Genomic DNA, 24214 nt, shown 5'->3' with positions numbered 1-24214 from the left:
AAAAGGAGAAGTAACAACTGACACTGCAGAAATACAAAGGATCATGAGAGATTACTACAAGCAACTCTATGCCAATAAAATGGACAACCTGGAAGAAATGGACGAATTCTTAGAAAAGCACAACATTATGAGATTGAACCAGGAAGAAATAGAAAATATACACAGACCAATCACAAGCACTGAAATTGAGACTGTGATTAAAAATCTTCCAACAAACAAAAGCCCAGGACCAGACGGCTTCACAGGCGAATTCTATCAAACATTTAGAGAACAGCTAACACCCATCCTTCTCAAACTCTTCCAAAATACAGCAGAGGGAGGAACACTCTGAATCTCACTCTACGAGACCACCATCACCCTGATACCAAAACCAGACACAGATGTCAGAAAGAAAGAAAACTACAGGTTAATATCACTGATGAACGTACATGCAAAAATCCTCAACAAAATACTAGCAGACAGGGCTTCTCTGGTGGCTCAGTGGTTGAGGGTCCACCTGCCGATACAGGGTACACGGGTTCATGCCCCAGTCTGGGAGGGTGCCACATGCTGCGGAGCCGCTGGGCCCGTGGGCCGTGGCCGCTGGACCTGCGTGTCCAGAGCATGTGCTCCACGACAGGAGAGGCCACAGCAATGGGAGGCCCGCGTACCACAAAAAAAAAAAAAAAAAAAAAACTATTAGCAGACAGAATCCAACAGCACATTAAAGGATCATACATGAGAATCAAGTGGGTTTTTTCCCAGGAATCCAAGGATTCTTCAATATACGCAAAACAATCAATGTGATACACTCTACTAACAAACTGAAGGATTAAAAAACCTATGATCTTCTCAAGAGATGCAGAAGAAGCTTTTGACCAAATGCAACACCGATTTATGCTAAAAACCCTCCAGAAAGTAAGCATAGAGGGAACTTATCTCAACATAATAAAGGCCATATATGACAAACCCACAGCCAACATCGTTCTCAATGGGGAAAAAATGAAACCATTTCCTCTTAGATCAGGAAAAAGACAAGGTTGCCCAGTCTCACCACTGTTATTCAACATAGTTTTGGAAGTTTAACCATGGCAATCAGTGAAGAATAAGAAATAAAAGGAATCCAAATCGGAAAAGAAGAAGTAAAGCTGTCAGTGTTTGCAGACGACATGATACTATACATAGCGAATGCTAAAGACTCTACCAGCAACTACTAGAGCTAATCAATGAATTTGGTAATGTTGCGGGATACAAAATTAATACACAGAAATCTCTTGCATTCCTATACACTAATGATGAAAAATCTGAAAGAGAAATTAAGGAAACCCTCCCATTTACTGCAACAAAAAGAATAAAATACTTTGGAATAAACCCACCTAAGGAGACAAAGGACCTATATGAAGAAAACAAAAGGCCTATATGCAGAAAATTATAAGACACTGATGAAAGAAATTAAAGATGATACAAACAGATGGAGAGATATACCATGTTCTTGGATTTGGAAAAATGAACATTGTGAAAATGACTGTACTACCCAAAGCAATCTACAGAGTCAATGCAATCCCTATAAAACTACCAATGGCATTTTTCACAGAACTAGAACCAAAAATTTCACAATTTGTATGGAGACACAAAAGACCCTGAATAGCTAAAGCCATCTTGAGAAAGAAAAACGGAGCAGGAGGAATCAGACTCCCTCACTTCAAACTATACTACAAAGCTACAGTAATAAAGACAGTATGGTACTGGCTCAAAAACAGAAATATAGATAAATGGAACAGGACCGAAAGCCCAGAGATAAACCCACACACATATGGTCACCTTATGTTTGATAAAGGAGGCAAGAATGTACAATGGAGAAAAGACAGCCTCTTCAATAAGTGGTGCTGGGAAAACTGGACAGCTACATGTAAAAGAATGAAATTAGAACACTCCCTAACACCATACACAAAAATAAACTCAAAATGTATTAAAGACCTCAATGTAAGTCCAGACACTATAAAACTCTTAGATGAAAACTTAGGCAGAACACTCTCTGACATAAATCACAGCAAGATCCTTTTTGACCCACCTCGTAGAGAAATGGAAATAAAAACAAAAATAAACAAATGGGACCTAATGAAACTTAAAAGTTTTTGCACAGCAAGGGAAACCATAAACAAGACCAAAAGACAACCCTCAGAATGGGAGAATATATTTGCAAATGAAGCAGCTGACAAAGGATTAATCTCCAAAATTTACAGGCACCTCATCCAGCTCAATATCAGAAAAAGAAACAACCCAATCCAAAAATGGGCAGAAGACCTAAATAGACATTTCTCCAAAGAAGATATACAGATTGCCAACAAACACATGAAAGGATGCTCAACATCACTAATCATTAGAGAAATGCAAATCAAAACTACAATGAGGTATCACCTCACACCAGTCAGAATGGCCCTCATCAAAAAATACACAAACAATAAACGCTGCAGAGAGTGTGGAGAAAAGGGAACTCTCTTGCACTGTTGGTGGGAATGTAAATTGATACAGCCACTTTGGAGAACAGCATGGAGGTTCCTTATAAATCTAAAAATAGAACTGCCATATGACCCAGCAATCCCACTACTGGGCATATACCCTGAGAAAAGCATAATTCAAAAAGAGACATGTACCACAATGTTCATTGTAACTCTATTTAGAATAGAGTAGGACATGGAAGCAACCTAAGTGTCCATTGACAGATGAATGGATAAAGAAGATGTGGCACATATATGTAATGGAATATTACTCAGCCATAAAAAGAAATGAAATTGAGTTATTTGTAGTGAGGTGGATGGACCTAGAGACTGTCATACAGAGTGAAGTAAATCAGAATGAGATAAACAAATACTGTATGCTAACACATATATATGGAATCTAAAAACAAGAAAGCAAAAATGGTTCTGAAGAACCTAGGGGCAGGACAGGAATAAAGATGCAGACTTAGGGAGTGTACTTGAGGACACAGAGAGGGGAAAGTGTAAGCTGGGATGAAGTGAGTGAGTGGCGTGGACTTATATATACTACCAAATGTAAAATGGGTAGCTGGAGGGAAGCAGCCGCATAGCACAGGGAGAGCAGCTCGGTGCTCTGTGACCACCTAGAGAGGTGAGATAGGGAGAGTGGGAGGGATTTTCAGGAGGGAGGAGATATGGGGATATATGTATATGTATAGCTGATTCACTTTGCTATAAAGCAGAAACTAACACACCATTGTAAAGCAATTATACTCCGATAAAGATGTTAAAAATTAAATTATTTAATTAAATAATATGCTAATGGATTAAATTGTTTTATAAATTCTCTTTCTGATTTACTCTCCAGAGAGATCTTAAACCCTCCCTTTCACTTATACTTGATTTGATTATGTTGTTATTTGGGGAATTTTCACATTTCCAAAATGGTTCATCATTTCCTCTTTTTTTTTTTTTTTTTTTTTTTTTTTGGCATGTTCTGAATAAACTTAGGGCTTTGTAAGGCAAGATCAGTCAGCCTTTGGAGAGTATATTTCATTTTATTTTTTCAGGTTCTCTTATTTATGTCCACAGTCCTAAACCTGGGGGGTTCTTGCTTTTGACGTATACTAGTTACTAATACTTAGTTTATGTAACTGCACTTGTTTGTCTTTAAAGACAGCTGTTTTTACTTTAATAGTGACCAGTTTTGAGAAGTGGATAGTCTATTACCGAAGTGTAAAAATATTTTTAGTCCCCAGTGAATGAGGTAAATTTTTTTTTTTTTTTTTTTTTTTTTTTTTATTTAAAATAAGCTCCCTGGCTGAGGCATTTTTTTTAACATCTTTATTGGAGTATAATTGCTTTACAATGGTGTGTTAGTTTCTACTTTATAACAAAGTGAATCAGTTATACATATACATATGTTCCCGTATCTCTTCCCTCTTGCATCTCCCTCCCTCCCACCCTCCCTAACCCACCCCTCTAGGTGGTCACAAACCACGGAGCTGATCTCCCTGTGCTATGCAGCTTCTTCCGACTAGCTATCTATTTTATGTTTGGTAGTGTATATATGTCCATGCCACTCTCTCACTTTGTCACAGCTTACCCTTCCCCCTCCCCATATCCTCAAGTCCATTCTCTAGTAGGTCTGTGTCTTTATTCCCATCTTACCTCTAGGTTCTTCATGACATTATTTTTTCTTTCTTAGATTCCATATATATGTGTTAGAATATGGTATTTGTTTTTCTCTTTCTGACTCACTTCACTCTGTATGACAGACTCTATGTCCATCCACCTTACTACAAATAACTCAATTTTGTTTCCTTTTATGGCTGAGTAATATTCCATTGTATATATGTGCCACATCTTCTTTATCCATTCATCTGTTGATGGACACTTAGGTTGCTTCCATGTCCTGGCTATTGTAAATAGAGCTGCAATGAACATTTTGGTACATGAGTTTTTTTGAATTATGGTTTTCTCAGGGTATATGCCCAGTAGTGGGATTGCTGGGTTGTATGATAATTCTATTTTTAGTTTTTTAAGGAACCTCCATACTGTTCTCCATAGTGGCTGTATCAATTTACATTTCTACCAACAGTGCAAGAGGGTTCCCTTTTCTCCACACCCTGTCCAGCATTTATTGTTTGTGTATTTTTTGATGATGGCCATTCTGACTAGTGTGAGATGATATCTCATTGTAGTTTTGATTTGCATTTCTCTAATGATTAGTGATGTTGAGCATTCTTTCATGTGTTTGTTGGCAATCTGTATATCTTCTTTGGAGAAATGTCTATTTATGTCTTCTGCCCATTTTTGGATTGGGTTGTTTGTTTTTTTCTTATTGAACTGCATGAGCTGCTTGTAAATTTTGGAGACTAATCCATTGTCAGTTGCTTCATTTGCAAATATTTTCTCCCATTCTGAGGGTTGTCTTTTGGTCTTGTTTATGGTTTCCTTTGCTGTGCAAAATCTGAGGCATTTTAAATCTATCCAAAGCCAGCCTGAAGAGATGAACAGGTCTGGCAGCTCAGCTATCATTGCTAAAGGACATGGCTTCAGCATTGACCTTCAGCTCTGTTGGGAAAGGCCACAGTGTTCTGCCAAGAAGGGGATCTGGTTGCAAGTATGTGATGGCAGCCAGCTGCTGACAGTTGTGCATGGGCAATGGAAAGATGTGTTGGCTCAACTCTGACAACACCAGAGCTGACAGGTCCCTGAGAGATGGTGGTATCTAGTGGCTTAAAGTTGTGTTGTGTGGAATCCCCCTCAGGGTCATCTGCCACAACACAGTGATCAGAGCCACTTTCTTTTCTTTGCTTTTTGCTTAATCTTTGTTTGAAGAAAGTGTTCCATAAGGGAAATAAAATTTTAAAGTAGGAGTTCAGTTCATTTTCCTCATTACATTTGGGTGGAGTTGTGGGGACTGGTGATGAGAACATTTGTCCATGGTCACGGGACTTGCAGGTGGCTCTGTGCAGAAGTGGTTCAGGCCGGGCCCATAGGGAGTGAGTCAGCAGTGGGCCTGGACAAGGTGTCTAGGCCCTCTCAGACTTAAGACATTCTTCTTCCCTTTTCCAGGCAAGTGGAGCCTGGGAATTCCACCCCCATCTCTATGCCACCCATCTAAATAAGATTCAGACTGACTCACCTAAAATGCTCACCTGCTGCTTAGTGACTATGAGACTTTGAACAAATTTGAATAAATATAACCTCTTCGAATCTCATTTTTCTCACTTAAAAATGGCAATAATAAGACTTACCTCAAAACTTGTTGAGAATTAAATACAGTTGGCCCTCCCTATCTGAAGGTTCAGTCAACCACAGATTCAGCCAACCTTGGATGGAAAATACTCCAGAAAAAAAAGAAAAACTCCAGAAAATTCCAGAAAGCAAAATTTGGATTTGTTGCTCACTGGCAACTATTTGCATAGCATGTTATTGTATTTATAACTATTTACATAGCACTTACATTATATTAGGTATTACAAGTAATCTAGAGATGATTTAAAGTATACAGGAGGATGTGCGTAGGTTATATGCAAATATGTCGTTGTATATAAATGACTTGAATATTCATGGATATTGGCATCTGCAGGGACTCCTGGAACCAATTCCCTGTGGATACAGAAGGGTGACTGTAATAAATGTCAGATCTGAAAAAATGTTCATCACAGGCCTGGCTCTTGATAGGCGCTCTGTCAGAAGTGGGCATTAGTGTTTGTGTTCTTCCTGAGTTGTGTTTCAGGAAACTCACTCATGCTGGTGGCAGGAAGGTGGGAACAAGGGTACTAAGTCTCACTTATCTGGAAGCTATAGAGTGTGGCCTGGTAAAGATTAACTTGAGAGGATCTTCTTGGGGGAAACTAGATCTCAAACCTGGCAGTCGGTACAATTCATGGCCAATTTCCAATTAATGGTAAACAGTTCTAAGCTAGTCAGAAATCTTCCTTCTGCATGGGAGCTCTGCGTATGAGGCAGCAGAAGAGAATCCAGATGAGGGAAGTGTTGAGTTGGGGTAGGAGACAGAGCCTGGAGCAATTCCCTAAGCAGAAGAGGTAGCTTCTAGAAGCTACCAGCATGCTAAAAAGGCACCCTTGAAAGTACAGGAAACTATAATTTCCAGAGTCTTCTGCTCTGTGTTCACTTTCCCTGCTACCTGATAATACTCGAGCTGCCTCCAGGCAACTTCCTCAAGGCTTGGTCTGTTCCTGTCTGAAGGTGACCCTGAGTCTAAGAGAAAGGTGGCAGTTAAAGGCTCCACTACCTGAGAAAGCTCTAAATGAGAGTGAGCTTTGTGAAGAGCTGCCTAAAGCATTTGGGAAAGGAGGAAAAAAAAAAAAGCTGAATTATTTGTATTTCCCAGGGATCTTCAGTGCCTCTGCTGTGCTAGTGTTCAGGGTGTCCTGGACATCTCAGTGGACCCTGGACACACCCCTGCTCTTCCTTAGCTTCCGATTTAGGGAAGTCATTCCTGTGTCAGGATAGGAAATCATCTGTACTTACACTGCCCACTTGGCTAGATTTCTTCCCTTAAAACAAACACGTCCCAGTCTCAGTGTGGAGAATCCTCTAACTGAAACAGTCCTCTCAGGGAGAAAAGTAAACAACTCTTGCAGTTCTTCTTTATTTGTGATTCATAAATCTGTTCCAATTCATTTTTAGTTTTTCCTTCACCCATGCATCAAGCATTTACTGGGTGTCACTGTTTGCCAAGCACAGTATTAGGCACTGGATACAAAGCTAGTGGAGCTCTGGCCCTGTAGGTACTTAAAGCCTCACTGGACATTCCCCAAGCAGCAGGATATCACAGCAGGGTAGAAAGTGCTCAGAAGCTATCCCAGCCCAGAAGAGGGATCTCTAAACAGAGTGTGTGTGGTATGGAATGGACTGTGTCCTCCTGAATTTCCCATGTTGAAGCTCTAACCCCCAGTGTGACTGTATTTGGACATAGGGCTTTTAGGAGGAAACTAAGGTTAAATGAAATCATAAGGGTGGGGTCCTAATCCAATTGGATTGGTGGCCATATGAGAAGAGGATGAAAAAGAGATCCCTCTCTCTCTCCACATGCACACAGTGGGAAAACAGGTCTCACCAGAGCCTGACCATGCTGGCATCCTGATCTTCCAGCTTCCAGGACCATGAGAAAGTAAATTTCTGTTGCTGGTATTTCGTTGTGGCAGTCTGAGCTAAGATAATGTGTGTGTGTGTTTGAGGGGCAGTGGGGCGGGGGGGTTGGGGAGATAGGAGCTTCCCAGAATTGTTGGCACCTCACCTGCCCCCGAAGGACTGTCCGGCTTTGTCATCAGGCCTTGAAGATAAATGTGTAGGGCTGACTTCTTGTAGTTCATAACATTTCTTAGCCAAGTCTGGGATGACTTCCTCAGGACTCAGCAAAGTCAGCCTAGATATGTACAGTCCTGTCTCCCAACTCAGTCCCAACAGGGCCCAATTCAAATCCCACCACTTCTGGCACTATCTGTAATAGAACTGATATCTCTCTCCTTGGGAATTATTTGAAACCTGATCATGACATTTTCATATGTTCTTGTTATCTTACGCACAATTAGATTGACTGTCACATCAGTGCGAAGATCGTGTCACTTATTTCTTTGCCTCTATTCCTAGGAAGGTAGAGTAGGGCTTGCCCATAGAGCCTGGTCCATGTTGTTGCTGTCACCAGACAGACTTGGCTGGATCTAGGCTCTGTTGTTTACTACGTGACTCTGGGGAAATTATTTAACCTCTTTGAGCTTTGGTTTCCTCGTCTGTACTACGGTGATAACATTAGGGCTTATCAGATGGACTTGCTGGCACAGTGAATGAAGCATTGTGTATGGAGGGCTTAGCACAGGATCTGGCCTTTAGCACGTGCTTGGTGTAGGCTTGTTGAAAACCTTTTGATATGTGTCTTTACCAGACGCCGTCTCTCACTTCCATGTTTCCTCCTGCAAGACCATTTACTGAGTGACTCACCTATTTGCTGGAAAAATGAAGATAACCTGACGGGCTTTAAACTCTGTTTCTTAATATCAAGGAGATAAAAGGTTGAGGAGGGAGAGTAGAGAAGGAGAAGTGAGAAAAGAAAGAAAGGACTGGGAGAAGCAGAGAAATCGCCTTTATTCTACCAGTGTCTTACCTGTGCCGGCCTCCTGCCAGACCTTAGACACATTTGGGCCTGAGGAGGTGGGAGGGGGGAACCACAGCCAGCCAGGGATCCAAGGCTGCAGCCTGGAGCACAGGGTTCTCTTTAATGAAAGGGCTGCATACTGCACGGTGTCTGCCAACTGCAGTGAGCTGAGGGCTATACGAGGGGGCCAGCACCCAGGGAAGGGATGCAGAGCCTGTGGAGCCAAGGGAGAGGAGGGGACCGTGTGACCAAGGGCTTTGTGAGGGCACTGGGTTGCCCAGGTAGGTGAGCTCGTGGAGAGCACTGAGCATCCTTGCACCTTGGAGGAGACCCATCCCCACACGGCAAAGACAGGAGACCGAGAGAAGGAGATTGCACCTCACCCATGTTGGTAAGGTTCCTCTACTTGGCCCAGTCTTCTGACACCACTCCCAGAAGCACAGACCCCACCTGAGCTCAGGGTGGCTGGTTCCCTGGCTTGTGCAGAAAGATTTAGAAACAGGTTGTAGTTTGAAAATGTTCCCATGAGCTTCAAAAAGAGATGAAAGGGTGAGAGACAGGAGGTCAGTAGGGGTTCAGAGTTAGAAACCATCAGTCAACTCTCTGGAGAGTCCTTAGGGAAGTCATACTTATCCATGCAAAGTAAGGGGAGAAGGAAGATAGAAAGTTGTTCTACCGCAGATGAGGGGTTAACCGTCTCCCCGTTTGTAAGTCTTCACAGCACTTCCCCCTAAGGTTTCTGCAATCCTGAATTATTTTTCAAAAGTCTCATATCAAAGTACAGCTTTATTATTTTCAAGGAAAACTCACAATAATAGAATTTGAATTTATTTAGCCCTATGGTCATGTGTTATTTCTTTTGTAAATATTACTCAGTGTAGTGTGTTCTAACTTCACATATAAGGCAAAACTGAGGAACCAGGATGGGTTACATAGTAAACCAGTGTAATCAGCTCTACAATCCAGAGAGCACTGTGGGGAAAGGAGCGGATATGGTTTTAGTTGTCCCTATTCCATGTCTGAGGCAGGGCCTCAGGAGGAGGTGTGGTTCTAGATGGCTCGGAAGAACAGGACCAGACTAATAAGTGGAAATGCCAGGGAGGAGGTTCCAGCTCACTACAGGAGGGAACTGTGAGTTGGTGCGTGCCCCCAGCACCGGAAGTATTCAAGCTGAGGCTGAGTGGCCATCACCAGAGAGGAGGAAGGGGGTGTGAGCTTTGCTGTTCTGCTCTCCTGTTCTGCCCTGGCCAGCGGTCCAGGGTGCCGATGAGAGTAGGTAGCAGGTGTGTGGCTGTCTTCCTGATAGAAATCTTCAAAGACTGAGACTGCTTCTCCATCAGCCCAGGCTCCTTTCCTTATTTACTCTTTTGGTAAATTGATCTTTTGTCAACTCTCTAAACCATTCTGAGCCCACTGAAACCTTTTAGACTTGACCACCACTTGGGTTAAACTTCCCAATGTGTGAAGTAGCACTTTATTCTTATTTTGGTTTTAAATAGACCTCTTTCAGGTTTCAAGGAGGTGCTTCTCAAACTTCTGGGAGTTTGAGAATGATTCTAATTCTCTTCATGATTCTATAGCCTCTTCTGGGTTTTGCCTTCCAGACTATGATCCTCATATATTGTCTTTTCCATACTTAAACCTATGAGTCACCTTGAGAGTTTCACTGTGCTTTGCTAGATCTTTTCCAGCTTTTTAAAAATACCTTCGTGAAGTAGGATATCCTGAACCACATGCAGCTTTTCCAGCTTACATTTCTGCAGTTTTATGCATATTTACTCTGTAGGAGGCAGTGTGGTGTATATGAAAAGGCGTGATTTTAGGGCATAGAAAATCCTGGATCTTCCATGGATGTTATGGGCTGTGTGACTTTGGGGAGTTATTTAACCAGCCACTTTGAGCATCAGTTTCCGCATTTGCAAGATGGAGATAGCAGTAGGCACCTCAGATGTTCATGAGGATAAACAACTTGGCTTTTAAAAATATATATATTTATTTATTTGGCTGCACTGGGTCTTAGTTGAGGCACGTGGGATCTTCGTTGCCGCATGCAGGATCTTCAATTGCAGCATGTGGGATCTAGTTCCCTGACCAGGGATGGAACCCAGGCCCCCTGCACTGAGGGTGTGGAGTCCTAACCACTGGACCACCAGGGAAGTCCTGCAACTTAGCATTTTAAAGTCTAGTACCCTGCCTTGCGTTCAGTAAGCCCTGAATAATTTAGAGGAGAAGGAGCTGGAGAAGGAGAAGAAAGTTCCCATTCTTGATTATAATATCTTTTTAATGAGGGACCTATTTAATGAAACAGGTAATAATTATTTCAGAGCAGTATATTTGAACCTCCCTGTCATATTCCAATTTCACTTATCTGGGTCATATTCATTTAAACTGATCTCTTCTTCCATTCCAGTCAAATAGATAAGAACGTTGTATTCATGCATTATTAAATATAACTTAAACTTACAGCCTTGCATCTTTATAAACATAAGTGAGTAATATGTGAGAGAGATAGAGAATGAACCCCCTATCTTCTGGTTAATGTTTAGACAGTCTTGGCACCTCCCAGAAGCAAGAGCTACAGCGAGAGAAGTGGGAGAGGAGCAAGCTGCCAGGCAGAAGCCTCTCTCGGCGTTCCATCAGCAAGGAGAGGTGGGTGGAGACACTGGTGGTGGCCGACACGAAGATGATTGAGTACCATGGGAGCGAGAATGTGGAGTCCTATATCCTCACCATCATGAACATGGTACGTCAGACCACGTGGGGACAGGGGCAGCTGGTGAATAGATACCACTAGAGGTGCTCCATCCCCCAAATAAGAGACCTTCTTTTGATCCCTTTTTTTTTTTTTTTTTTTTTTTTTTGCGGTACGCGGGCCTCTCACTGTTGTGGCCTCTCCCGTTGCGGAGCACAGGCTCCGGACACGCAGGCTCAGCGGCCATGGCTCACGGGCCCAGCCGCTCCGCGGCATGTGGGATCTTCCCGGACCGGGGCACGAACCCGTGTCACCTGCATCGGCAGGCAGACTCTCAACCACTGCGCCACCAAGGAAGCCCCCTTTATTTTTTAATTTTTTTTTTTTTTGGCTGCACAGCTTGCAGCATCTTAGTGCCCCAACCAGGGATTAAACCGGGCCCTTGGCCCTGAAAGTGCAGAGTCCTAACCACTGGACTGCCAGGGAATTCCCTGGTCCTTTTAATATATATATATATATATATATATATATATATATTTGTATTTATATTTATAAATATATTCCATGCCTAGATAATTAAGGACAAATTATTCTTTCTCTTAAAAACATGTATCCTAGGAAAACTTATAATGTATCATGTACATTTTCTACTAGTTACTTATCAAGTGACTCAATCATTTTAGTATGATTTTTTCCTCGCTGATTTATATCAGTTCACAAATGAGGAAACTGAGACAAAGAACTAGAACATGATTTCTTCAAGGTAGTTGGAGCTAGAATTGGAATAAAGTTAAGGACCCCTAGTTTGAAGCTTCCGTTTTGCCTTGTAATGCTTCCTGCTTTCCCACGTGGCCGTATCTCGCTCATCTTTGCACTCCACCAAAAATTCCTGATCTATAAGATAAGGAATTATTTCAACTACATTACAGTTCTGTTTCTTCCCCTCCTCCAGCATTTATCTGTTCCCCGTTCATGTGAGCCTAACGGTTTTCCGTTTCTGACTCTAGGTCACCGGGTTGTTCCATAACCCAAGCATTGGCAATGCAATTCACATCGTTGTGGTTCGGCTCATTCTACTTGAAGAAGAAGAGGTAAGGAATAGTTTCCCCACCGGTCTTGTGACCTGGCTCTTCACACTCCCTACCTGCTTCCTTCAGAAGAGCTGTGGATGGACAAGAAAGAGGGTACCAGAAAGATGTTTGGAAGCCCATCCGTGTTATTTTCTTGGGAAATCAGGGATGTCAAGTGGGAGATAGAGAACGTTTCCAAGATGTACAGACTTGAAATCACCTGACGGTCTTTGTATCTAGTAACTCACAAATCAGACTGACAGCCGTGACTAAGAATGTTCCACAGTGGAAACAGACTAAATCATGTTATGGCTGGGTGATTCAAATAAAAGTTAGGAGAAACATGGAAATACTGAACCTTTTACACCGTTTATTTACCTCTTGCATAGTAATACATGTCTCTCGGATCTGGGCCCGCTTGTCTCTCTGCAATTTTACTTGGGGATTCTATCTCTTCTCAGAGACTTAGAGGTCATGTGTATGCTGAGACTCAACTGATACCTCAAGCCCAGACCTCCTACTTGAGCTCCAGACTTACATCCAGTTGCTTATTTGACATCTCAACCTGGATGTGTTCTACTCCACTTGAACTTGGAAACTTAGTCCAAAGTGGAATTCTTGATTACTCCCTGCCCGAATCATCTCAGCCCTGCCTTCCACCCTTCCCCTACCCTCCATCTTACCCATCTCACTAAACGGCGCTATTGTGCACTGTTACATAAGCCTGGGAGTCACTCTTGCTTCCCTCCTTTCTTATCTTCCACGTTCCACAGCAAGGCCCACCGCGCTCCTACCTTCAAATTGCATCTCAAAATCACCCCCTGTTCATCATGTCCACAGTCATTGTGTTGGTTTATGGCTTTTATCATATTCTGCCTAGACTACCACAGTGAGATCCCAAATGCTCTTCCTATTTTAAGCCTTCCCTGACACCCCCAGCACCCTAATCCAATCTCTGCGTAGCAGTTAGAATGGCAATTTTAGATACAAATTGAGTTGCTCCACTGAGCAAAACTATTTAATGGATTTATGTTGTTTTTAGAACAAATTCAGCATTTCTTACTGCGTCCTGCAGAGACATTCATGGTCTAGCCTCCGTCCACCTTTCCATTTTTTCCTTGTGTCACTCTCTGCCTCGCTTACCCCACATCCCCCCACTTTGCCCACCCCCGCACTGGACTTCAGATAGGTTCCAGAACACGCAAGGCCCCCATCAGCCTCATGGCCTATGCACTTGAGGTTCCCAGTGCCTGAAGCACTCCTGCCCTGGCTCTGCTCAGTGGCTGACACCTTCTCACCTCTCAGGCCTCTGTTGAAATGCTGCCTCTTCAGAGAGGTCTCAATGACCAGCCTACCCAAAGCTGGTCCCACTTAACTGTTCTCCATCACAGAAAGTGATTTACTTCCTTTACTGATACCACTCTTGCAATTCATTAACAGTCTGTGTATTTGTTTTCTCTTTTCTTATTTATCTCAGCCACCATCAGAATGTGAATTCCATGAGAGTGGTAACTATGTCCCTTTATCCTTGGCTTTGTCTCCAGCACTGAACACAGTGCCTGGCCATGAATGAATGAATAAATAAATGAATGAAGTAAAATTTAGTGAATGACTGAACCAGCCAACCTGATGAAATGACTTTGCAATCTATAGCACTTAGCCAGCAGCTGAGATATGTGAAGAAGGGCATCGTTCAAATCTTCATCAGCAAGAGATCTGAGGTCAAAATGCTCAGGGCAGGGTTGATTGCTTTCGGAGGAGAAGCCTCCAGGCAGAAGATTTTAAAACAACGATCTCTGGAGCCTGATCCTTTTTCCTTCTTCTCCCCTCTACCATCGCTATTTCCCTTAGTCACTCAAGATATACTTTGGGTATCTTGGAATACTCATGGATATATTATTTCCCTTCCTGTAAACCTTTTGTTAAGAAAATTTACCCAAAACTTAGAAACCAGGCAAAACAAAAACTATGTGTCCTTTCAGTGTCTAACATGACCTATCTCACTCTATGGGAATGTAACTTTGTTTGATTATTATTCATGATTGATTAGGGTCTAGACATGGTAAAGTTAGGTGTTAACATGCAGGAAACTGATAGAGTACAAATGGGTTTTGGACAGTAGAGATGGAAATGATTTGTGTCCAGCAAGAAGATAACTCCAAAGACTATGGTTTTATTGGTCTGTGGAACATTATGTAATTTTGTATCTAATGTAGCAGTCTTAGGCCAGCATTCTTTTTTTTTTTTTTAAACTGACTATAGTTGCATCAGTTTCATGTATCTGCCTTTGAACCAGCTTTGCCATCTTGCCTGTCTCCTTATTAGTGAGTTAAATATATCTTGAACATGTGCTCACTATATATGTCTGAGAATTATGTTTTTAACTTTTTGAAAATTATACCTGGATACCTTGGAAGACAAATTATCACTACTGTATAATGGCCTAGCATATATGCATGCTTAGCTACAGGGGGAAAAAAGGAAGGTTCTTCTGGGTGTGGGAAGGAAAAACCTTTACCCTCTGCAGTTTCAACAGCAGCACTAGTGGGAGCTCAACATGTGGCTTCTGTGGATTTTGGGCCCCTTTTAACTCTGTAGCTCTTCATTCCAGGAAACAATGCCGCCAAAGTCTTGCTTCCAGTGGAATCCTTTGAAAGAATTGGATTGGCCATTACCTCTCTGACCCCACCACAGTTACATTGTTTTTCTTCTTCCCTTCCTCATTTCGCAAGTGCCATGAGACACAAATGATTTGCTGCAAAAATCCACGGCTTCCTTTCTCCCACTTGCCAAATATCTTCCTCATTCAAGCTTTTATAGAATCTCCAAGGGGTACAAGGTTCATAATTTGACAACAGAACGGCCAGCTCATTGGAGAGTTGCAATTCACAATTCTCATTTTCTTGATTCCCAGATCATGGCTCTAACTATTCTTCACATCTTGGACTAATGAGCAGCCCCATCAACAGCAAACAGCAATGATTCCAGCCCTTAACTTACATCAGGGTAGCAGCCACAGGCAGGAAGTACAGTGTGAGGTACTGGGAGGTGACTGCTCTTGAGCAAGGAGACCTGAGTTCGAGTCCTGACTCTATCATCATCCCGTAGGTAACTCTGAGAAAGTCACATCATTGCTGCATCCCTCCTTTTTTCTTCATCTGTAAATGAGAAGCACGTTGTGGTACGTCAACTCTATGTCTCATGCTGTGCTAGCTGGTGAGGGTACAAATATGAATCAACGTCGTATTTCTGATTGTGAGGAGCTTAGCATCTCCTGCACAAAGGCACAGAATAGAAAATTTCAAATTGAGCTTGTCATTAATACAAAGAAAAGAAAAAGAGTACCTGGGATAAGGAAGGATACTTGGTTGTCTATGCTGGGTTTTAGAGGACGAGAAGATATTAACCAGTGAGGAAGGACATCCCAGGAAGGGGAACCTAGAAGTAGGGACAATAGCCTTAGTGCTTCAACTAAGCACTAAGCATGCATATATGCTAGACCATTTATCTGTGAGGGGCTGTGAACACACCACTGATCATGAACCATAAAATGGGAGGCTCAGAAACCTTGCTGTGAAAAAAGGAAACAATGAGATTTTGTCGGAGGCAGGAGAGAAAACAGCTGATCGAAACCTGCCCACCTCCGTTCACACCTGGTCTTGTTCCAGTGTTACCTGTCTCTGTGTGTGACATCATCATCCTTCCTGTTGTAGGAGCCAAAGACCCAGAAGGCATCCATGACACCTCCTTCTCCCCCCTCCACCCCGTATCCAGCCCATCATCATGTACTGACAGTTTTCTCTGACCGTCTCATTTACATCACTTGAATTCAAGATACAGTTATCTCTTTCCTGGGCTATAGTTGTATGTACTTTCTGGTCTGCTTGGATTCCTTTTGATCTTGTTTTCTCATTGCAGCCAGGATGATCTCTAAATGGTAATCTGATTATCTCTACCCTCCTGACACCCCTTTCCAAAGCCCATCCCTGGTTTAAAGCAATCCAGTGTTTCTCTGATTCCCTCTCTAATCACTTACTATGCCCTCCTTGCTCTTGAGATAGAGTGATAGTCTTCTACTTATCATGCTTTCTCCTGCTGCTGGTCTTGTTGTTGCCTGGACTGTCTTCCTTTTTGACTTCACTTAGTTAACACCTTCATCCTTCAGATCTCAGCTCAAGTGTCTCCTGGCTGGGGAAGCCTTCCCTGATGTCCATGCCCAGTAATATTTTATTATATACTCCCACAATACTGCATTTCTCCTTCATAGCACATATCCGAATTGTAACTTTACATCTATTTGCCTGCCACACTTTCCTCCATTAGTGTGTAAGACTGGGTCTGGCAAAGGTTGGGTCTGGTGTTGCTTGCCACTTAGCCCTACTGGTATATAACAGATAAGAGAAAGAGTGAATGAGTGAGGCCAGCAGTCAGTGGGTGAAGATAAGTGGCCAAGTCATGACAAGCCTGTGGCCCCATAAAGGGGTTTGGATCTAATCCTGTGGGAGTCTCTGGTTGATTCCAAACTGAGAGATGAAATGGAGAGAAAGGCATTAGAGAGATGGCTCTGAGACTCTATGGGAAGTGACATGAGGTGGGGAACACTGAGGTAGGTCTCTTCCATCAGTGAATTTCTATGGCTCTCATCTTTCTTATTCAAAGTCATACCTGACAGCTAACAGCATTTTGGACTTCATTTTCTGTGGTGGGTTCCAGAGACTTGGTGATTAACCTACATACATAAAATACAGTTTCTCTATGCTGTTTCTCAGTTACTGCCATGTAAAAAACCACTGGGGAATTTCATCACATTTTGAGAATAAATTAGTCGGATGCAATACTAATTTGGGAGCATCCTGGAGACGTCTCAAAGAATAGAGGGTCACATTTTGGACCAGTGGAAACTCAGGTACACAAAACCATGAGCTGGAAAGATTTGTCTAGCATATTAAGACATCATGGTGAGATGAGATTGGCCATGTGTTGATCATTTTTGAAGCTAACTGATGGATTCATGGGGATTTATTACACTACTCCTTCCACTTTTGTATATGTTTGAAATTTTCCATAATAAAAAAGTTTTTAAAAGTTAAAAAAAAAAAAAAAGACATCAGGGGCCAAGCAATCAGAGTGGCTTCAGAGATGAGCCAGCTTGCTCTCTGTCCTATCCTGCCTCCATCCAGCCCTAAATCAAATTCTCATTTCCACTTTATGACCCTAGTCCTATCCTTTGAACTTCCATCCTCCCTCAAGGACTCGCACACGAACTTAACCTTTAGCCCTTTCCACTTTAGACCGACTCATTCAATGGCCTCCCTGCTCTACTTTTGGGCTGGGGTTACGGATAGGATTGCTCCCTTCCCTCCTACTCTTGTGAGCAGTTAACATTGTAGTGAGCACAGGTCTATAGTCAGTCCCCCCTCTTTCTAGTCATGTAACCTTTGGTAGGTTACTTATCTGTGTCTCCATTTCTTCATTTGGTAAATATTTACTTCCTAGGGTTGCTATGAGAATCAAACGTGTTCATTCATGTAATAGTCAGCCTCGTATCTGGCTTGTAGAAACCACTCCATCAGTGTTACTTGTCAGTATCATTCTTATTCTTATCATTGTCATCATCATCAGGTCCCACAACAACCCTGGAAACTTGTTACTATAATACTCATTTCACAGATGAGGAAACTGTACCAAAGTCCTTGACAGAAAACAAAAAACCTAAAGGAGAAGATTAGAATCATAAGAAGTTGGAGACTTCTTTTAAGAACAGGATGGAGACAAAACTGGGATGGGAGCGAGTTGGGATGACGCCAGCCAGATGGGCCCCAGGTCGCTGTGCCATTGAGGGGTAGAGCCTGCGGGTGTCAGGCTGGCTTGAAGGAGCTGCAGTAGAGCTGACAGACGGGAGGGAGATGACTTTTCACAGAGGATTTCGCTCTTGGTCTCAGAGTGATTTAGTGTTGGGTTCACTTCTGTGAGCCTCTGGGGTTAAAAGCCTGTTAACTCCGGCAGTTCAGACTGGTGACCTCCCTGCCCCCAGGGTGATTTGTGGGTCTGTTATAACCTATAGAACTGCTGCTTTTTCAAGATAAATGTCAAAAATAAGGTAAATGAATTTGTACATTCATCACTTTTTTAAAAAATCAAGTATCTCGGGCTTCCCTGGTGGCGCAGTGGTTAAGAATCCTCCTGCCAATGCAGGGGACACGGGTTCGAGCCCTGGTCTGGGAAGATCCCACGTGCCGCGGAGCAACTAAGCTCTTGCGCCACAACTACTGAGCCTGCACGCCTAGAGCCCGTGCTCCGCAACAAGAGAAGCCACTGCAATGAGAAGCCCGCGCACCACGACAAAGAGTAGCCCCCGCTCGCTGCAACTAGAGAAAGCCCACGCTCAGACACGAAGACACAGTGCAGCCAAAAATAAATAAATTAATTTTTTTAAAAATCAAGTATCTCTTCCTTTGATCATCAGATGAGTTATTCCACTTTACTGCTTTTCCCTTCTCTGCCTGTTCTCTTTCTTCCAGGAACCTAAGCCTGGCTAGCAGAGCATGATCAGATTGTGCGTTGAATCACAAATTCTCAAGGAAATCAATAAATGATTTTTTTTTTCATTGTAAAGAGAGAGCTTACAAAGAGAACAATTTATAATAAAAGCCATGTTCTTGCAAGATCATCTTCTCTCTCCCATTTGGGACTCTTTCTGCGAGCCACCACTGATTTCCTCTAGGTCACCTCCCTGTCCAATCAGGTCACATACTCAAATAAATAGGAAAGGGGAAGTGGGAAGTGAATTGGACTTGTTTTCGAAAATGAGTGAGAAAAAAATGATGAAAGAACAAAAAGGGAAATCTATTTTTGTTTTCAAAGGAAATATGAAAAAAATTTGTCTGGATGGGGGTTTGTTTTGACAAGCTCGAATAATGACGAGGATGCTTTATAGGAAATGTTTGGTACTGTACAAGTCTCCCCTTATCATTGTGTGCCAGTGTGATCTCTCCAAAGTTCCTCTGTATCTTGTGTGTGCTGAGGGCTGCATGGTGTTGAGGTGTAGCTAATAACACTAACCAAGGCTCCTGGGATCAAGTACATTCAAGAAACTGAGAAAGTGTTGGACTTAACCTCTTATGAGACTTGGAGATAAAAAGGCTGAGGAGGCTGAAAAAAGTGGTGCTTAATTCAGACTTCCTGGAAGAGTCACGACATCTAGCAGACAAGCAGTAAGCACTGAACTTGTGTTAAATGCCACATACTGTAGATGAAAGTTCTGCACAAGGGCAAGGCACCCAGCTACAAATGACCAGCAACTCAGTTAATTACACTTGCTTTGTCTGTAAGAGGAACTGACAGAGGCAACAGGGAGAAAGCAAGCAAGATTTGGGGGTAGACTTTGGGCCAATATTTTTTTTTCTCATGTCAATGAAAATTCAATTAACTATCAAGTTAAGAAGATTAAAAAAAGGGAATTTTATTTGAGCTAAACTGAGGGTTATAAACCGGGAACAGATTCTCAGAAAGCTCTGAGAATAACATCACACAGTTTTAACATTTTAACCTAGTGCAGCAAGTGCTGTGAACCAAGATGCACAAGATGTATTTGTAGGAAACTACTCCAGATTGGGGGCAGGGAATGCTCCTTGGAAATGCCCCAGTTGAATCTTAAAGAATTAATGGATGCTGAGTAAGTTAAAGGGAGTAAATGATGAGAGAAAGGAGGTGTTCTAGGCAGAGCAAGCAGCCAGAAGAAAGTAAGGAGAAAAATAACGTGTGCGTGGGCCTGGGGGAAATGGTGATACAGGCAGTTTGAATGTTGCTGGAACATAAACTATGAGGTTGAAACTGAAGGGAGGGCTTCCTGGAGGTTAGACTTTAAAGGGTCTTGAGTCTTACATGGTGATATGAGCAGACTTTGATTTTGGCTAGATTAACTTGGCAATGGCAAGGAGGATAGATTTATCTAATTTTTTATTTTATTTATTTATTTATTTTTTTGGCTGCATCGGGTCTTAGTTGCAGCACACAGGGTCTCCGTTGAGGCATACAGGTTTTTTCATTGTGGTGTGGGCTCTTCGTTGTGGTGTGTGGGCTTCTCCCTAGTTGTGGCATGTTGGTTTTCTCTCTCTAGTTGTGGCGCACAGGCTCCAGGGTGCGTGGGCTCTGTAGTTTGTGGCATGCGGGCTATCTCGTTGAGGCACACGAGCTCAGTAGTTGTGGTGCACGGGCTTAGTTGCCCCGCGACATGTGAGATCTTAGTTTCCTGACCAGGGATCGAACCCACATCCCCTGCATTGGAAGGCGGATTCTTTACCACTGGACCACCAGGGAAGTCCTGGGAGGATAGATTTAAAGAGAAGAAAGAAGGAAAACGGTTAAGAGATGCTGTAAGAATTAATCCAGGCATAAAATGATGAGGGTTTGAGCTAGGGCAGTTGGGAGTAAAGATGGAGAGGAGGTAAAGTTAGCAGCACATCATGACAGATTGAGATGCTGAATAAGGAGAAAGGAGAGACCAGCAGGAGGACACTGATGGTGGTTCCTGTAACTAAGAGGATGCAGGAAGAATAGCAGGTTAACGTGGAGAGAAAGGATTTCAGGGTTGCTGAGCTGTGGGTACCTCTGGTGCCATCTGGAAGGGGGTGTCCATCAAGAGATTTGGGTACATGAGCTTGAACTCCAGGAGAGGTTTGGAATGAGATTTGAGAGTTAATAGTGTATAGGTGATTTCCCAAAATACAACTGTGATTGAGAGTGAACTAGCAATGAGCCAAAAGCAGGGCAGAAGAGCCCATAAAGGAGCCCAAGAAGTGGCCAGAGAGTAAAACGAGGAAGGAGAGCTGGGGATCTTGGAAGGAGAGGGTCTCTGCCTGTGTTTGTTTCCTTCCTGGTGGTGGGAGTGTGAGGTGGGGGAGATAAATAAACGATAACCATTGATAGGTGAATTGATAATTCTTTGCAGTTATTCAAACAGAAGGTTTAGAGAAGTCTTCAATAGTTTGGAAACCACCATTCCTGGATTAGTAGCTGCATACCTTGCATCACAACCTTGCTCTGCCAAAACCTGCTGAATTACTTCCCTCTCTGGCCTGAATTTCCTCATTGTTTCAATGAGAGGATTGGGTTTATTGTTCCCAAGATCCTTCAGGGAAATGGGCTCGTAGTAACGATGGGAAAATTGGAGGCAGAATTTATGCTGCGGCATCTGGAAGATGACTGCTTTCCCCGTGATGGTGAAGATATGTCCTTGCTGACACTGAATTTGGCTCAGAATCCAGGGACAGTGGATGTTTGTAAACATTCACTTTTCCTCAAACAGACACATGTGGATTGGTATGTAAGTTCTTCCAAAATCGTGAGTCCAGCCAGTGTATAAAAGGACAGTATAGCACAGGGAGATCAGCTCTGTGGTTTGTGACCAGCTAGAGGGGTGGGATAGGGAGGGTGGGAGAGAGGGAGATGCAAGAGGGAGGGGATATGGGGATATATGTATATGTATAGCTGATTCACTTTGTTATAAAGCAGAAACTAACACACCATTGTAAAGCAATTATACTCCAATAAAGATGTTAAAAAAAAAAAAGGACAATATTGAAGGAAAAAATGGATTTTTTCCAGTCTGGCAATATCCCACCTTGAGCTGTGTGCCCCCTCCAGGGACTGTGAGCCACAGGAGGACATTTCGAGAGGGGCTCCATCTGCTTCTGCCTGTGTGGCCACCTTGGCTCTAACAAGCTTTTACATTCATGGCTATTTAAATAGGGAACTTAACTGAACCTCAGAGAGGGTGTGTGGGTGTGTGATTATGTGTGTCTGTGATGTGTGGGCTCTTCCTACCCATTGTAACCCATCTGAAAGATTATAGGTTCCCTTTGATTCAAAACTCTGGGAACTCACACGTATTTAATTAGTAACCCACATAGACTCATACTGAAAAGTGCTTTATAACAGCGGTCCCCAACCTTTTTGGCACCAGGGACCTGTTCCGTGGAAGTCAATTTTTCCACTGACGGCGGCAGGAGGGATGGTTCAGATGGTAATGCTAGCGATCAGGGCGCAGGGGTTTCAGGCGGTGACGTGAGCGATGGGGAGCGGCAGATGAAGCTTCACTTGTTTGCTTGCCTGCTGCGCACCTCCTGCTGTGCGGCCCAACTCCTAACAGGCCGCGGACTGGTACCGGCCCACGGCCCGGGGGTTGGGGACCCCTGCTTTATAAGACCTTCTATTGCAACCCTCTAGCCTTGATTCAGATCAGTTATCATTTTTAATGTATTAAATTTTTTTTTTGAGGTAATTGTAGATTCACATGCAGTTGCAAGAAGTAGTACAGAGAGATCCCATATACCCTTCGCCCAGTTTCCCCCAGTGGTAACATCTCCTATAACTTTGGTACAACATTAGAACCAGTAAATTGATATTCATACAAACCACCTACCTTATTCAGATTTCACCAGTTTTACAAGCACTAATTGATGTGTGAGTGTGTGTGTGTGTGTGTGTGTGTGTGTGTGTGTGTGTGTGTGTATTCACAGTTAGTTCTATGCAATTTTAACATGTATAGATTTCTGGAACATTTGCCACAGCACAGAACAGTTCCATTACAAAGATCCCTCATGCTACCCTTTTGTACCTCCCTTCTGTCTACCGACCTAACTCCTGGAAAGCACTAATCTGTTCTACGTCTCTATAATTTTGTCATTTCAAGAATGTTATATAAATGGAATCATATAGTATATAACCTCTTGAGATTGGATTGTTTTCATTCAGTGTAATTCCCTTGAGATCCGTTCAAGTTGTGTATATGGAGAGTTTGTTCCTTTTTGGTCCTAAGTAGCATTCCATGGTATATAACAGTTTATTTAGCCATTCACTCATTGAGGGACATTTGGGTTGTTTCCAGTTTTCTGCTATCATGCATGAAGCTGCTATAAACATTCCACTACAGGCTTTTGTGTGAGCATAAGTCTTCATTTCTCTGGGACAAATGTCCAGGAATGTACTTGCTGGGTCATATGGTAGTTGCATGTTTAGTTTTTTAAGAAACTTCAGACTGTTTTCCATAGCGGCTATACCATTTTACGTTCTCACCAGCAGTGTACGAGTGACCCAATTTTACCACATCCTTACCATTGTTTGGATGCTGTCACTTTTTAAAATTTTAGTCATTCTGATAGGCAGGTAGTGATATCTCAGTGTGGTTTTAATTTGCAGTTCTCTGACGGCTAATGAGGTTCAACATCTTTTTGTTGTGCTTATTCGCCATCTGTATATCCCCTTCAGTGAAATGTCTCTTCATGTCTTTTGCCTGTTTTCTCATTGTTCTTTTACTGTTGAGTTTTGAGAGATCTTTAGATTTTCTAGAGCCAAGTCCTTTGACAGCTATATGGCTTACAAATACTTTCTCCCATTCTGTAGCTCATCTTTTCATTCTCTTCACAAGTTTCTCTCACAGCACAAGTTTTTCATTTTGATGAGGTCCAATTTTTCAGTTTTTCCTTTTCTGGATCATCTGATTAGTATCCAGTCTCTGAACTCTTTCCCTAGGGACCCAAGACTTTCCCCTACGATTTTTTTCGAAAGTTTTATATTTTACATTTCAGTCTGTGATACATCTTGAGATAATTTTTGTATAAGGTGTGAAGTTTAGATCAAGACTCATGTCATTCCTCAGAATTTTGTAATTTTCCAGATACAGATCCCGTACATGTTTTGTTAGATTTATACCACTTTCATTTTCTTTGGAACAATGCAAAATGGCATGATTTTTAAATTAATGAGTATTCTTTCAGAGACTTCCTCCCCCCAAAATAAACAAACAAACAAATGTAGGGTTTAAAACAAACCTCAAAGCAATCTAATCATAGCTAATGTTTTGTCT

General features: G+C 42.5%; 1 protein-coding gene across 1 annotated transcript in view; it reads left to right on the top strand.

Moving 5' to 3' along the window:
* ADAMTS12 (ADAM metallopeptidase with thrombospondin type 1 motif 12) overlaps positions 1–24214 on the top strand; it is a 374445-nt gene that overhangs the window by 199269 nt on the left and 150962 nt on the right. Inside the window, exons 4-5 of the mRNA XM_033852779.2 lie at positions 11133–11329; positions 12286–12369. Of these exons, the coding sequence (XP_033708670.1) occupies positions 11133–11329; positions 12286–12369 (281 nt within the window). The remainder of the gene's footprint in view (positions 1–11132; positions 11330–12285; positions 12370–24214) is intronic.

This window comes from Tursiops truncatus, chromosome 3 (assembly GCF_011762595.2).
Source record: "Tursiops truncatus isolate mTurTru1 chromosome 3, mTurTru1.mat.Y, whole genome shotgun sequence".
Classification (NCBI taxonomy): domain Eukaryota; kingdom Metazoa; phylum Chordata; class Mammalia; order Artiodactyla; family Delphinidae; genus Tursiops; species Tursiops truncatus.
The sequence above is the reverse complement of the archived record's forward strand: the minus strand, read 5'-3'. Positions and strand labels throughout refer to the sequence as shown.